At 47.7% G+C, this 15,049-nt stretch overlaps 1 protein-coding gene across 6 annotated transcripts in view; it reads left to right on the top strand.

Moving 5' to 3' along the window:
• LOC114592145 (uncharacterized) overlaps positions 1–11,798 on the top strand; it is a 30,756-nt gene extending 18,958 nt beyond the window's left edge. For 2 of the 6 annotated variants that reach the window (XM_077921162.1, XM_077921146.1), the window contains 5 exons: positions 823–945; positions 2,073–4,256; positions 5,907–5,968; positions 9,052–9,129; positions 10,599–11,798. In XM_077921162.1, coding sequence (XP_077777288.1) covers positions 823–945; positions 2,073–4,256; positions 5,907–5,968; positions 9,052–9,096 — 2,414 coding nt within the window. In that variant the 3' untranslated portion in view covers positions 9,097–9,129; positions 10,599–11,798. The remainder of the gene's footprint in view (positions 1–822; positions 946–2,072; positions 4,257–5,906; positions 5,969–9,051; positions 9,130–10,598) is intronic. The other 4 variants (XM_077921159.1, XM_077921152.1, XM_077921156.1 and 1 more) reach the window with 3 other exon arrangements.
• The last annotated feature ends 3,251 nt before the right edge of the window (positions 11,799–15,049 follow it).

Raw genomic sequence — 15,049 nt, 5'->3', positions numbered from 1 at the left:
AATATTTTTTCGAAATGTAATTTGGAAATGTACGTAATATTGAACAGCTCATAAGGATGGGAATGGAAACATCAAGATGGTGGGATGGGAAGTCACTTTTAAATTTGCATTAAATTTGAATTAATTTGATGCTAAATTCATTAAACATTTTAAAAAGCAATAAAAAATATTTTGGGGGGGAGGGAGGGAGAGAACAAAGGGCACAGCACATGATCAACAGTTCCTTGAAAATTCCCCCTTAGCAGGATTGCAACAGCACTTGTAACATAGCAAGTATTATGGAGACAATGGAATGATATAAAACATAAGATTATTCAAAAAGATGCAGTAGAAAAGGTTTAATAATAGGACTCATGGAGGAGAGGTGGGAAGTCCGGAGATTTGGAGGAATCTGTAAATGTGGGTGTGTGTGGTTGTATTGCTATAATTTTATACTTCTAAAACCAAATAAAAAAAATATTTAAAAATAAAATAAACCCCCCCTTTCAAAATGCCACCCCTTCAAAATACCACTGCCAGCTCCCCAGATTCCCTGGGCAAGGTGAACAAATGCATGCTCTCTTGAAAGCAATAATTTATTAGCATGCTTCCCTGTTCAGACAGCCTCCACAGCAGCGCATGTGGTTAGAGATTGAAAGCAGGCCCTGGTTCAGATCCCAACTCACTGGTGACTAGAGTTTGCCAAGTCACTTTGGGACAGCGACTATTTCTTGGTGTCCCCTTGAGTTCCTTGGGAGAGGAGAGGGGGAAGTTGATGTATAAATTCAAGCCGCAACTAAACCAAGGCGCCGTTTCTCTCGCATATCTTTGGTTTTTCTTTAGCAGGTACCGTGATGGGGAGCCAAGGCGAGGAGGCGAAGCCCTGCGGAGAATTGCCAGGCGGAGGCGAGGACAAAGACGGGGAAGAGAACAGAGCGACGGAGAAAGGGACTCAGACAGTGGCAGGTAGTTGAATAGAAATGAGTGGCAGTAGCCAAGATTGGTTCTTGGGCTTGCTGCCCATAGTTTGAGGGGAAACGATAGGCCAAACCATGACTTAGCTCCTGGCAACGCAGCAACCGGAGGACTGGAGGAGGAGCAAAGAGTCCTACTTTCCCCGTGCTGCGCATTCCCCTTTTAAGTCATAGTTAAGCTTAACTATGGCTTAGTGCAGGTGTGGAGAACCTTTTGGCGTTCTAGATCAGTGTTTCCCAACCTTGGGCCTCCAGCTGTTTTTGAACTACAATTCCCATCATCCCTGACCACTGGTCTTGCTAGCTAGGGATGATGGGAGTTGTAGTCCAAAAACAGCTGGAGGCCCAAGGTTGGGAAACACTGTCTAGATATTGCTGAACCACCGTTCCCACCTGCATGGTCAATGGAACACCTTATTTATTTTGTCAAACTTCAGTGCATTTTGGGAAATGGAAGAGGGGACTTATTCTTTGAGGGGCCCCCTGCTTTGAAGACCTACATTGGATCCCAGTAAGTTTCCGAGCACAATTCAAAGTGTTGGTGCTGATCTTAAAAGGCCTAAACGGCCTTGGCTCAGTTTGCCCAAAGGAGCGTCTCCACGCCTATCTCTCAGCCCGGACACTGAGGTCCAGCTCCGAGGGCCTTCTGGTGGTTCTCTCACTGCGAGAAGTGAGGTTACATGGAACCAGGCAGAGGGCCTTCTTGGTAGTGGCGCCCGCCCTGTGGAACACCCTCCCATCAGATGTCAAGGGATTGAACAACTGTCTGACTTTTAGAAAACAACTGAAGGCAGCCCTGTTTAGGGAAGTTTTTAATGTTTGGTGTTATATCGTGTTTTTTAATATTCTGTTGGGAGCTGCCCAGAGCGGCTGGGGAAACCCAGCCAGATGTGCATGGTATAAATAATAAATTACTATTGTTAAAATTATTATTTATTGCCATGTTGTTATCGATGGGAACATGTGCTTGTCATTCTTATTTCTCGTACTTGTAGCAAATGGTTGCAAACACTTACTCTATGTAGGTTTTCGAAAACATTGGGCCCAGGATTTCGGTGTTTTTCATTTAGCTTGTGTGATTACATCCCATCTTCTTTGTAATTCTTTCATTTAATCCAGCAGGAAACGACCAAGTACAGAAGAGCGAAGATGAAAGCTGTAAGGCAGAAGGACCTGGGCAGGCAGGCAGCGGTGGGACGTCACTGGAAGACTGTGAAGGCGATGGTTTGCAGGGTCTGAACCTCACTGTTCATGAGAGGTCTCCTATGGCGGAGAAGCCTTTTGGCTGCTCCAAGTGTGGGAAAAGCTTCAGCCGCAAATCGCTCCTTCTCGAACACCGAAGATCTCACCCAGGAGACACGCGATATGGATGTTCCGTTTGTGAAAAAAGGTTCAACAAGCGAGCACGCCTCATTGCACATGAGAGATCTCATACAGGAGACAAACCCTATCAGTGCTCCGACTGTGGGAAGTCCTTCGGTCAGGAAGCATCCCTTGCTACGCACCAGAGGACCCATACTGGGGAGAAACCGTACGAGTGCCTCGAGTGTGGGAAAAGTTACCCGTGGAAAACATCCCTTGCCGTACATCAGAAAATCCATGCGGGAGAGACCTACACCTGCCCCGTCTGTGAGAAAAGCTTCAACCAGAAATCGTTGCTTAGGATACACAAGAGAATCCACACGGCCGAGAAGCTGTACAAGTGCTCCGATTGCGACCAGAGCTTCACCCTTGAGAAATACCTGAATGCGCACAGGGTGAGGGCTCACACCCGAGAGAGGCCGCACGCCTGCGCCCATTGCGACAAAACCTTCATCTTCAAATATTCCCTCATCGAGCATCAGAGAATGCACACAGACGAGAGGCCCTTCAAATGCTCAGACTGCGGCAAGCGCTACAACGGGAAAGCGGCCCTTGTCGTACACCAGAATACCCACGCGGGAGAGAAACCCTATCTTTGCCAAGACTGTGGTAAGAGCTTCAAAACCAAATGTGCCTTGACCGGACACGAGAAGCGCCACAGAGGAGAGAAGCCCCACAAATGCTCGCACTGCGACAAAAGCTTCTACTGGAAGCATCGCCTTATCTTACACGAGAGAATCCACACAGGAGAAAGGCCGTACCAGTGCCCCGAGTGCGGGAAGAGCTTCCGGTACAGAAACAACTTGACAAAGCACAAGAGGAACACGCACGAGACGATTCGCACGGGGGACAGGACCTACCAGTGCTCGATCTGCGGTAAAAGCTTCCGATGGCGGCGGAGTTTCATTTTGCACGAGAGAGCCCACACGGGGGAGAAGCCCTACAAGTGCCCCGAGTGCGGGAAGAGCTTCATGAGCAGAGTGTCCCTCATAGTTCACAAGAGAATCCACACGGGGGAGAGGCCCTACCAGTGCCCCGAGTGTGGGAAGAAGTTCATTAAGAAACAGGCCCTTAGTAAACACAAGACAGTCCACACAGGGGAGAGGAGATACCTGTGTACCGTATGCGGACGGAGGTTCTCCAACAAAGGCAACCTGATCAGACACATGAAAATCCACACCGGCGAGAAACCGTATGTCTGCCCCATATGTGGGAAAAGTTTCATTCAGAAGGTGTGTCTGATTGAACACGAGCCGACCCACAGCAAAGAGAAGCCCTACGTCTGCACGGAGTGCGGGAAAAGGTTCAAGCGGAAAAGGGGGTTCTTGTTGCATGTGAGAATGCACAGAGGGGAGGTGCCCCGCGAAAGCCCCAAGAAAAGCCTCAACGGCGGGGAAGCTGTCAGCGCCAGCCCCAAGCCCCCCGCCAAGGAGAAGTCCCACCCCTGTTTGGACTGCGGGAAGAGCTTCCACTCCGAATGCCACCTTATTATGCACCAGAGGACGCACACGGGAGAGAAGCCGTACCAGTGCACCGAGTGCGGGAAGCGCTTCAGCCAGCAGTCGTCCCTCAACACGCACCAGAGAGTCCACACGGGGGAGAAGCCGTCGCTCTGCACCGAGTGCGGGAAGCGCTTCCACAACAAGAGCAACCTGGCGCGGCACCAGCGGATCCACACGGGGGAGAAGCCCTTTGCCTGCCCCGAGTGCGGGAAAACCTTCAACCAGAAAGCCTCCCTGGAGGCGCACAAGGCCACCCACAGCAAAGAGAGCCCCTTCTCGTGCGCCGACTGCGGGAAGAGGTTCAAGCTGAAGGTCTCGCTCCTCGTGCACCAGAGGACGCACACCGGGGAGAAACCCTACGAGTGCCTGCAGTGCGGGAAAAGGTATATCAGGTGCTCGCAGCTGAGGAGGCACGAAAGGACACACGCCATGCAGACAGGTGAGAAGGGGCAGGAGGAGGTGGTTGCCGCGATTGTCGTTAATTAAATTTGCGTACCTCCCTTCATCCGTAGATCTCAGGGCAGTTCACAAAATTACAATATGAAAAACACAAAACACATAATACAGTGGTGCCTCGCAAGACGAAAAGAATCCGTTCCGCAAGTCTCTTCGTCTTGCGGTTTTTTCGTCTTGCGAAGCAAGCCCATTAGCGGCTTAGCGCTATTAGCGCCTTAGCGGGCTTAGCGGATCAGCTGATAAGCGGCTTAGCGATCAGCTGTTTAGCGGCTTAGCGGATCAGCTGTTAAGTGCTTAGCGGATCAGCTGATAAGCGGCTTAGCGGCTTGGGAAAAGGGGGGGGGGAGGAAAAAAACCCTGCAGGAACTCGCAAGACATTTTCGTCTTGCGAAGCAAGCCCATAGGAAATTCGTTTTGCGAAGCACCTCCAAAACGGAAAACCCTTTCGTCTAGCGGGTTTTCCGTCTTGCGAGGCATTCGTCTTGCGGGGCACCACTGTACAGTGGTACCTCGGGTTAAGAACTTAATTCGTTCCGGAGGTCCATTCTTAACCTGAAACTGTTCTTAACTTGAGGTACCACTTTAGCTAATGGGGCCTGCTGCTGCCGCGCCGCCGGAGCACGATTTCTGTTCTCATCCTGAAGCAAAGTTCTTAACCCGAGATACTATTTCTGGGTTAGCGGAGTCTGTAACCTGAAGCGTCTGTAACCCGAGGTACCACTGTATGAAAAACACAAAACACATAATAAAAAATAAGAACAAAAACAAACCAATAACCCCCCCCCCACCCTTTCACAATGTATTTTTAAAAGGGCATCGGATGTCAAACAGCCAAAGGCCTGGTTGAAGAGTTAATGTTTTTGCAAATAAGCTGTCATAGAATTGTAGAGTTGCAAGGGACGCCCTGCAATGCAGAAATCAATAAAAGTGGAGGTAGAGTATTGGACTAGGAGCTATGAGACCAGAATTCAAATACTGCTTTGGCCCCAAAGCTCACTGTGTGACCTTGGGCCAGTCATTGTCTGTTATCCTAACTTACCTCACAGGGTTGTGCTGAAGGGGGCGGGCGGAGAACCTTGTATGCCAGTTTCATCTCCTTGCAGAAAATGGTGGGAGGACGCTTGTTTATTATTTTCATTTCATAGCATTTATATATTGCTTGATAACGAAGAATCTCAAAGTGGTGGTTATTGTTGTTGTCAGTAATGCCAATAATAAAAATAATAATATTAAAGAAATAAACCCGTAACAATAATATGAAATGAATCAACCTGAACACACTGGATAGGCGAAATGTCTGACTGAAGAAGCTGGTCTCTCTTTCCCTCTTCACTGTTTTTGTCATGGCCTCATGGACCACCTGAAATCCCCACAGTGGGAAGTGGGGGCTGGACTGTTCACCCCGATTCAGAGATTGTCAGTCTCTGTTTACTTCATCCTGTACTTCTGCCTCGATCAGCCTTTTTCTACCTGTGTTGCTGAACTACAACTCCCATCAACCCTAGCTAGCAAGGCCGGAGCTCAGGGATGATGGGAGTTGTAGTCCAACAACATCTGGGGACCCACAGGTTGAGAAAGGCTGGCCCTAGATGATCGTGTTTTGACACAAGCCAAACCTCTTTGTCCATTTCAGAGTTGGTTGCTGAACCTGTTGAAGTTACAGAATTTCCTGTAGAAGCAATAAGCACTGCTGTGGTAAGAAATGAATTGTTGTTTTTTAGGTCGCTAGAGAAACTTTAAATATGCTGTCTTCTTTCTCTCTATGGTGAAGTCCCACCAAGTTTTGCAACATGATACACTTCCTCTGCCAGCTTCAGCTTGACTGCCATTATTTCTTTGTTTTATTTAATAATAATCTTTTTATTATTTATACCCCGCCCACCTGGCTAGGTTGCCCCAGCCACTCTAGGCAGTTTCCAATACATGCGTACCTTGGTTGTCAAATGCCTTGGTACTCTGACAGTTTGGCTCCCAAACACCGCAAACCTGGAAGTGAGTGTTCCGATTTGCAAATGTTTTTTGGAAGCTGAACATCCGATGCGACTTCCGATTGGCTGCAGGAAGCTCCTTGGTTTTAGAACGGTTTCGAGAGTCAAACAGACTCCCGGAACGGATTAAGTTTGACAACCAAGGTACCACTGTACATATAAAAATACATATAGTGAAATCAGTGTACAAAAACTTTACAGGTGTTGTTTATTACAAGGAACTAGAGCACAGTTAACATTTGCTTTTCATTTTGAAGTAAAACCCGCACTACCAGCTACTCTGCAGTGTAAACACACCACTGATTTGACCATAAGGTGTGCATCTCCCTGAAAAAGGGTAAATGAAAAACACACAAAAATGGCCGGCGGTATGAAGACATGACACAAAAGGAAAAAGCGATGGGGTGGGAGGAAGAAACCACAAACTCAAGCACCAATTCTCAGAGGTTGCAGTTTATTATCAGGAACAATTTGGGGTCCCACTTGGTAGTTAATTGTAATTGTGGTGCTACAAGGGGCATTTAGTGCTGCAGTCCTATGTATTTTTGGAGCAAATCACATAGATAATAATAATATAATAATAAATTTTATTTATATCCCGCCCTCCCCAGCCGAAGCCGGGCTCAGGGTGGCTAACAACAATAAAACAGTACAACACAACACTCTAAAATCATTCATTATAAAATTAATTCAAAACAAACCACTGGCAACCATTGGGCCAGAGCTCCGTGAAGATTGCCAGAGGAGGGAGTCAGGCTGTGCCCTGGCCAAGGGCCTGGTGGAACAGCTCTGTCTTGCAGGCCCTGCGGAAAGATGTCAAGTCCCGCAGGGCCCTGGTCTCTTGTGACAGAGCGTTCCACCACGTCGGAGCCAGTGCTGAAAAGACCCTGGCCCTAGTTGAGGCCAGCCTAACCTCTCTGTGGCCTGGGACCTTCAAGATGTTTTTATTTGCAGACCGTAAGTTTCTCTGTGGGACATACCAGGAGAGGCGGTCCCGTAGGTACGAGGGTCCTAGGCCGTATAGGGCAGTGTTTCCCAACCGGTGTTCCGCGGCACACTAGTGTGCCGCCGGACGTTGCCTAGTGTGCCGTGGGAGGGAGGCGGGCGAGTCGGGCTAATCCTCCGGCCCCGCTCCCCCGGGGAACGTGCCCCGTCATCCGCTTCTGCCTTGCTCCCTGTGACAGGAATTCCCCAAACTGCATCAGCATCTGCCGCTTGCCCAGCAGCCCCGGCGCTGCCTTGCGCCCGGCGCCCCCGCCATCCTCGGCGCAGGGAGCGAGGGGCGCGCAGGCAGGCGCTGCCCGGGGGAGCGACGGCTCCTTCCGAGCGGCTGGCAGTGTCTGGGCATGACTGGCCTCCCGCCTGGTCCCGCGGCGGCTGCAGACGCGGCCGAAGCAGTGCAGGGAAGGAGACGCCCGGCCGCCCAGCCCCGCCCCGCACGCTCCCACTCTCTCTCGGCGGCCGGGGAGCGGGGCCAAAGCGGGCCCCCACCTGAGTGGCAGCTGCGTGAGCCAATAGGCGAGCTGGGGCAGAGGGGGAGGCGGGGCTCCGGAGAACAAAGGAGGGAGGGGGCACCCGGGAGAAGGGGGCGGGGCGGGAGGAGCGGGGAGCGCGGCGCTGCGCCCGGGACGCCCCAGTTCCGCCGGGTTAGAAGCCGGCGGCCTACCTCTGCTGGCCGTGGAAGGCAGCCGGGTCTGGGTCGCGCCCCGAGAGTGGCGGGGTCCGCGCACAGCCTGCCCTCCAGGCTGGGAAGTGGCTCCTAGGCTCCGCCTGAAGCCACGCAGAGCCCGCAAGGCGCCCTCGGCGCAACTTGGCCGGGGCAAAAGGCGAAGCTCTGGAGGGAAAGGCGGCCGGATTCCCCTCCTCGGCGGGTCCGGTGGTCTCCCGCCTCCTCTGAGGAAGGGTCTCTTCTTCAGCTTTTCTGATCCTTCGTGGCCCCGTTGGGAGAAGCCGAAATAAATAATGGCCGTGCCATTAAAGTTCTCTCTTTTATAAAAGGGATCCTAATAGAATCGTAGAGTTGGAAGGGATCCCCAGGGCTATCCAGTACTGTACAACCCCTGCAGTGCAGGAATCTCAGCCATAGCATCCATGGCAGACAGACATCCCACCTCTGCTTAAAAACCTCCAAGAAGGGAAAAACCTCCCGAGGGAGACCATTCCCCTGTTGAACAGCCCTTACCAGCAGAAAGTTCTTTCCCATGTTTAGTCAAAATCTTTATTGTAACGTGAATCCACTGGTTCGAGTCCTACCTTCTCTACCTTCTATGCTGTTACTATTTTTTTATTTTTTTTTACATAAGTAAAAAGTGACCTTTCCCCATCTGGCATGGTGGTGTGCCTCGAGATTTTTTTCATGAAACAAGTGTGCCTTTGCCCAAAAAAGGTTGGGAAACACTGGTATAGGGCTTTAAAGGTTAAAACCAGCACCTTAAACCTGATCCTGTACTCCACCGGGAGCCAGTGCAGCTGGTATAGCACCGGGCGAATGTGATTGGGCATTGGGACTCGCTTCTGAGTAGACATATATTGGTTCACAGGGAAGTTCATGCCTGCATTGTGCTCTCTTGGACATAAAAAATCTCTTTCCTGGCATCTTGCCACTTGCCCCTCCCACCCTGTGTGAGGAAAGCTGCTTTTACAGTGCAGATGTACACATTTGAGGTGGCAATCTGTTACATAGGCTAGGCCTGCTTGTGTCAAGATGGATGGAATGTAGTTCCATTCTTTGAAAACAGGAAGAGCCTGACTGGGAGATGGTAGCCTTCTTCATTCTCATTTTCATTCCAGATAAGTGTGGATGGTGATTTATTTTTTGTGCAAACTACCGCATAGATTCCGACTGGCTGCACTGGGAACGGAGGTGAGGTAAGACCACTATCCAATCAAAAGCCACCATCACTCTGTCACTCCAGATCTTTCCTTTTATATAAGTAATACCTGAGATGAAGTTATCTTTTTAAAGATTTTGAACAGTTAGTTATTGTTGAGTAGATAATCCCTAAATATATTCCTGGATTGTCTGTTACCGATGGGGTATCTATGAGGGTTTAATCAGATTAGTCCAGTGTTCTTCATTCTTCGGTCACCAGATGTTCCTGGACTACAACTCCCATCATGCCCAGCTAGCTATCTTGGCTGTCTGATCTCTTATCCTCCCCCTTGATCTATGAGATCCTCTGATGGGCAGTGGCGTAGCGTGGGTTGTCAGAACCCGGGGCAAGGCAAGTAATTTGCACCCCTAACCTGTGGATTTGCGCCCCCTAACCCGTGGATTTGCGCCCCCTAACCCTAACCCCCAGATGTTGCGCCCGGTGCGGCCGGCCCCCCCTGCACCCCCCACGCTACGCCACTGCTGATGGGGCTTCCCCACGGTGCTAAGATTCATTTGGCCTTCACTGGGGACTGAGCTTCCATTGGGGCAGGTCCTTGCCCTGTGGAACTCCCTTCAGGAAGAGGTTCAGCAAGAACCATCCCTCCCTTTTTTCAGAGGTCTTTTGAAAACTATATTGTTTACACAGGCCTTTGCAGTATAAATTCTGCCTTTTTAACGAATCAATACTTGTTAAGGTTTTGTTTCTGTTTTTCATGTTTTTTTGCTGGGGGTTTTTTTATATGCATTTTACATGGGGCTCATCCAGCTGGGAAGGTAGCCCATCTAGGAGAAGGAAGACTCTGACCCTTACCCTCTACTGCCTTATGGGATATCTTCGGGAGGAGAAAAGGCTAAGGAGTAAAACCCTACACAAATCTGGAGTCCCTAAAATGGTTGGAAAGAGCCTTGTACACCTGCTTCTGGCGACTCCCGCAGCCCAGCTGGTGCCAAACGTCTTGCTCTGCTTTCTTTTGGACCACATCAACGAGGCTGGGAGGGGGGGTCTTGTCGTCTGGGCAGCCCAGGACCTCCAGACACACTGCCCAGGCTTGTGCCCTGTGGAGGTCACTTCCGTGCTGCTAACACAGTGGCTTGACTTGACCCCCTGATGCGTTCTCCATTGTCCATCGAGACAGATGGAGGCCAACAATTTTTATATGTCATATACCACCCTGATGTATTTTTATGACAGTGAATATTAGAGCATTTTTCCTCAGTTTGGCATTGACTGTGGCTGACAGTAGTCCAGAACATCTGGCATGGGGGACCAGGTTGTCAAAGTCTGCATTAAATTAAATCCAGGCCCCCTTAGGGTACTGTTTGGCACTACAGATCTTACAGATCTCTCTCTCCCACCCCCATCCTAACCTTATTGTGAAGATAAAATAGGTATCAGGGAGAAGAATCATCTGCGTTTCCCTGAGCTTAGAAACAAATAAATTTTCACTTCTTTCTTTTTCAGGTTCCTCGATCAAGATTGCCAGCCTGAAAAGGAACAAAAAGAATTTTTTATTAATTTACGTATTACGTTTTTTGTTATACTGCTCTGTGGCCCAAAGCCCTCTGTGAGTGGTTTATAGTTAAGTGCAGATTTTTTGAAAAAAAGAAAAAGCACCGGAATATATGAAATTGCAATATATAACAGTATATAGATAAATGTTGTTAATAATGTAATTTAAATACACACACTCTGGAATGAAGTAAGTCTTCGGCTGGTTGGTCTTAGGCCCTCAGCCTCCACTTCCCTTTGTTGTGACTGCAAGGATAAAATATTGAGGGTGAGGGCATGTCCTCCTCATCTTTTAACGGCCAAGTTGGAAATGTGTCTATGCAAACGTACACACATTAAATACATGTACGCACATATCTGTGCATGCTTGCCGAAAGGCGTCAGGTGGATGAACTTGATGAACCTCCTTGTACTAAAGATCCCCGGATTACGATCCTATGGCTGATAGAGGTTTCTGTCCTGTGGCAACCTACCCATCGCATATGGCATGGCCTCTTTTTCTTGGCTGCGTGGCTATACCAAGATGATTATCATTTAGAAGTTCCTTGCACAGCACGGATTCAGGAGGAGTGGGGTTGTATTAGTCACTGCTGCCGCCTCTGTCCCATCCTTGCTGCCTCTCTCTTCCTTTTAGAGGCTCCTCCCATTATTTAGATTGGGACCAGGATGACTTCCTGTTGCAGACATTCGTTCTTCCATGTATTTGGGGAGGGGGCCCCATGACTCAGGACGAGGATGCAAAGGGGTTGGGGTGGGGGCATGGCATGGCATGGCTACCCAGAACATTTCTCCTCTCCTTTAGCCAATTCTATTCTAAAAGCCCAAACAAAGCGCTAGTTTAACTGGAAACCCCTGAATCAGTTTACACCAAGCTACTATTTGTTCTTCTGCCTCCTCCCGCGGTCATTTCTTAAAAACACAAATTGGTATAGAAAGGAAATAATAATAATAATAATATCCAGTTTGAATGTAACTAGTTCTACTAGCAAATTTACCAGCCCTTGTTCGACTTGTTGTAATTTTTTTTAATAAAAAAACCACAACCCTGCTTTGTAGCCATGCTAGATACTGCTCCAAGTGCTTCTAATTATTTTTGTATATCGGTAAGAGATTATTTTGAATTGCTGACTAAATAAAGCTACCTTACCTGTACAGTTGCTGATATTTTTTCCCCCGGGGTGGGGGGGAGTTGTCTGCTTCCTTCTATATTTTTGCAGTGTGCTTTCCCTCACCACCTTCCGCTCTCTCCCCTAGTGAGTGTTAACAGGATGGGACAGGGGACATTTTCTAAACCGGGTTCCCATTTTCTAAACTGGTATGGTGTGAGGTGTGCAGAATCTAGCATGCTTTATAAAGGGCCCAAGAAGGGCAGAATGCAGCCGTATTTTGGCCAGCAGTGCTTTCAGGAAGCATAGAGTGAGAGGCTCGCAATGGCTAACCAGATGTCTGTGAGAAACATCAAAACAGGACCCGAGCACAAAAGCACACTCCTCCTCTGTGGTTTCCAGCAACGTTATTGTCTGACTGTGGAGGCAGACGGTAGCCATTGATAGCCTTATGCGCCATGCATTTATCTCATCTTTTAAAGCCATCCTAGCGGTGCTGCATTAGCAAATCCTTCCTTTTAACTGTCCCGAATCTTCCCACATTCAGCTTCCTTGGATGTCCCTAGTGTTGTGAGAGAGGGAGAAATCTTTTTTTATATATAATATTTTTTTTTTATTCTTATAGACATTTTCAATGTACGATTCTCCCATATTTCCCCCCAGCTTTGACTACCTATCTGCCCTGTTATCCCCTTTTCCCACACCTCTTTAATTGATCCTCCATTTCTAATAATATTTTATAAATTTCACTGGTTTCCCCTTTTATAACTGTATTTTCTTCTTTGGAGATGGTATTTAACACATCAGATTAAATCAAATAAACAAGGAATATACGGTGTTAGGTTGGAGGGGATGCCAGGAAACAGGGAATTCTGTTCACATGTGGTAGAGGTGTAAATCTGTACATTTTTTAGCAGAGTGTTTAAGGAGATAACAGAAATCGCTGGGTTAAAGCTGACCGAAAGCCCAGAGGTAGCATCGTTATCAATTTACGATGGGATGGAAGGTTCGCAGACCATGAAGGGCTTGCTCACAAATTTATTGACAGCTGAATTATGAATTATGATAGCTAAGAAGTCGAAGGGGTACGCAGAATATACAATGGAAGAATGGTATAAAGAGGTGTGGGATATAGCTATTATTGATAAATTTACATGTGCCATTAAGGTAAGATAAGGAATATGCAGGAGAAATTATTTTGAGGCGATACGGAAGGTGTTTGTAGAATTTGTACCGCTAAAACGGAAAGGGGTCAAACCATCACAAGAGGTGTTGAAATTTTGGGAGGCTGGATGTTTACAATGGAATGGTCTCAGGCATGGGGTGCACATTTTTATTCCTACATATTTATGATTATTACTTTGTAAAAATAAAACAGAAAAAAGAAATATTTTCCCTCTCTCTACCCTGTCCATGCCACACATAATTTTATAAACTTCCGTCATGCCACCTTCTTCCTTGTCTTTTCTCTAAACAGTCTCAAATGCTTCAATATTTCTTCATATCGGAGTTGCCCCACCTCCTTGATCATTGTCTGTTGTTGCTTCACTTTTCTGTACGCTGCTTAGAGATATTTTTAATAGATTAAGTGGTATAGAAATGAAATAATCAGTTGGGCTGCCCTTTTTTGAACCTTTTCCAACTCTGCAATATCCTTTTGGAGGATTGGTGACCAGAACTGGTACTCTGTATTCCAAATTTCAGACTTTTTTTAAGTAGGAGACACAGCTACCTACCTGTATTGCACACCCTTGGCTACCTGAGGTTCACGCAGGCCTAGAAGAGGAAAATAAAATATTTCCAGCATGTCAGTTGGGCAAAATATTCCTGCATTGCAGAGGTTGGGCTAGATGACCCTCTGGCCCCCTTCCAACTCTGCCATCCTGTTAATTTGTCTAATCAGCAGCTAGCTTGATTTTAATTTTACTTATATACTACCTTTTTTAAAAAAGCACCTCTAAGTGGACTATATGAAATCGTATAACAGACGCGAGAATGCACAGCTACAATAAAGACTTTAAAAACAAGTAGGCATAATAAAATAATCAGCTAAATATTGTGGCTAGCCATCTCTGACTGTTCCCTACGTAACAATGGGGTCTGTTTCTGAGATTAAATAGTGAAATTAAATGATGGCTAGAGAAAGGGGTTTCTTGGGAGGAAAGCGATGACAAACCTAGACAGCATCTTAAAAAGCAGAGACATCACCTTGCCAACAAAGGTCCGTATAGTTAAAGCTATGGTTTTCCCAGTCGTGATGTATGGAAGTGAGAGCTGGACCATAAAGAAGGCTGATCGCCAAAGAATGGATGCTTTTGAGTTATGGTGCTGGAGAAGACTCTTGAGAGTCCCATGGACTGCAAGAAGATCAAACACATCAATTCTGAATGAAATCAGCCCTGAGTGCTCACTGGAAGGACAGATCCTGAAGCTGAGGCTCCAATATTTTGGCCACCTCATGAGAAGAGAAGACTCCCTGGAAAAGACCCTGATGTTGGGAAAGAGAAGGGGACGACAGAGGACGAGATGGTTGGACAGTGTTCTCGAAGCTACAAACATGAGTCTGAACAAACTGCGGGAGGCAGTGGAAGACAGGAGTGCCTGGCATGCTCTGGTCCATGGGGTCACGAAGAACATCTGTTTGGGGTGCCGAAGGTTCAATCCTGTAGCTTCTCCAGGCAGGGCTGGGAGAAAGACCTGCCTGAAATCCTGGACAGCTGCTGCAAGTCAGTGCAAACAATACTGAGCTATAAGGACCTATGGTCTGATTCAGAAGAAGCCAGTTTCCTATGCCCCCTTGTGTAAGTAGTGGTTGAACATTTGCCTTAGCCTGCGGAAGGTCCTGGGTTCAAATCCTGACATCCCCAGGCACAGCTGGGAGAGTCCTCTCCTATGAAATCCTGGGCATCTCACATTACTGAGCTAAACGGACCGGCTGCTCTTAGTATGCCAGCTTCCATATCTTCCACGGTATAATTTCGCGATGGGCTCTTTGCCAATCTGCATGTCATTTTGTCTGGCCCGATTGAATCACCCAGCAGGATCGCACTGTTATTAAATATGGTTTCAACAACCTTTTTTCATCACCTGACTGCAAACCCCAAACTTCCGCTCTCTGAGTTCTTAATAGCCTTTTCCATTTTTTTATTTATTTTTTTGTAAACTTAAAAGGAAAAAATATATATATTATGCCACTTTTCCAAGGTGGTGGGTTTCCCCCCCCCCATTACATGTTAAGGGTTAATCTGACCGAGTGCTGCATTCCTAGAGAGTCCCTTCAGGAGGCGAGGTTGATTC

Source organism: Podarcis muralis, chromosome 2, assembly GCF_964188315.1.
Source record: "Podarcis muralis chromosome 2, rPodMur119.hap1.1, whole genome shotgun sequence".
In the NCBI taxonomy this organism is placed as follows: Eukaryota; Metazoa; Chordata; class Lepidosauria; order Squamata; family Lacertidae; genus Podarcis; species Podarcis muralis.
The sequence above is the reverse complement of the archived record's forward strand: the minus strand, read 5'-3'. Positions and strand labels throughout refer to the sequence as shown.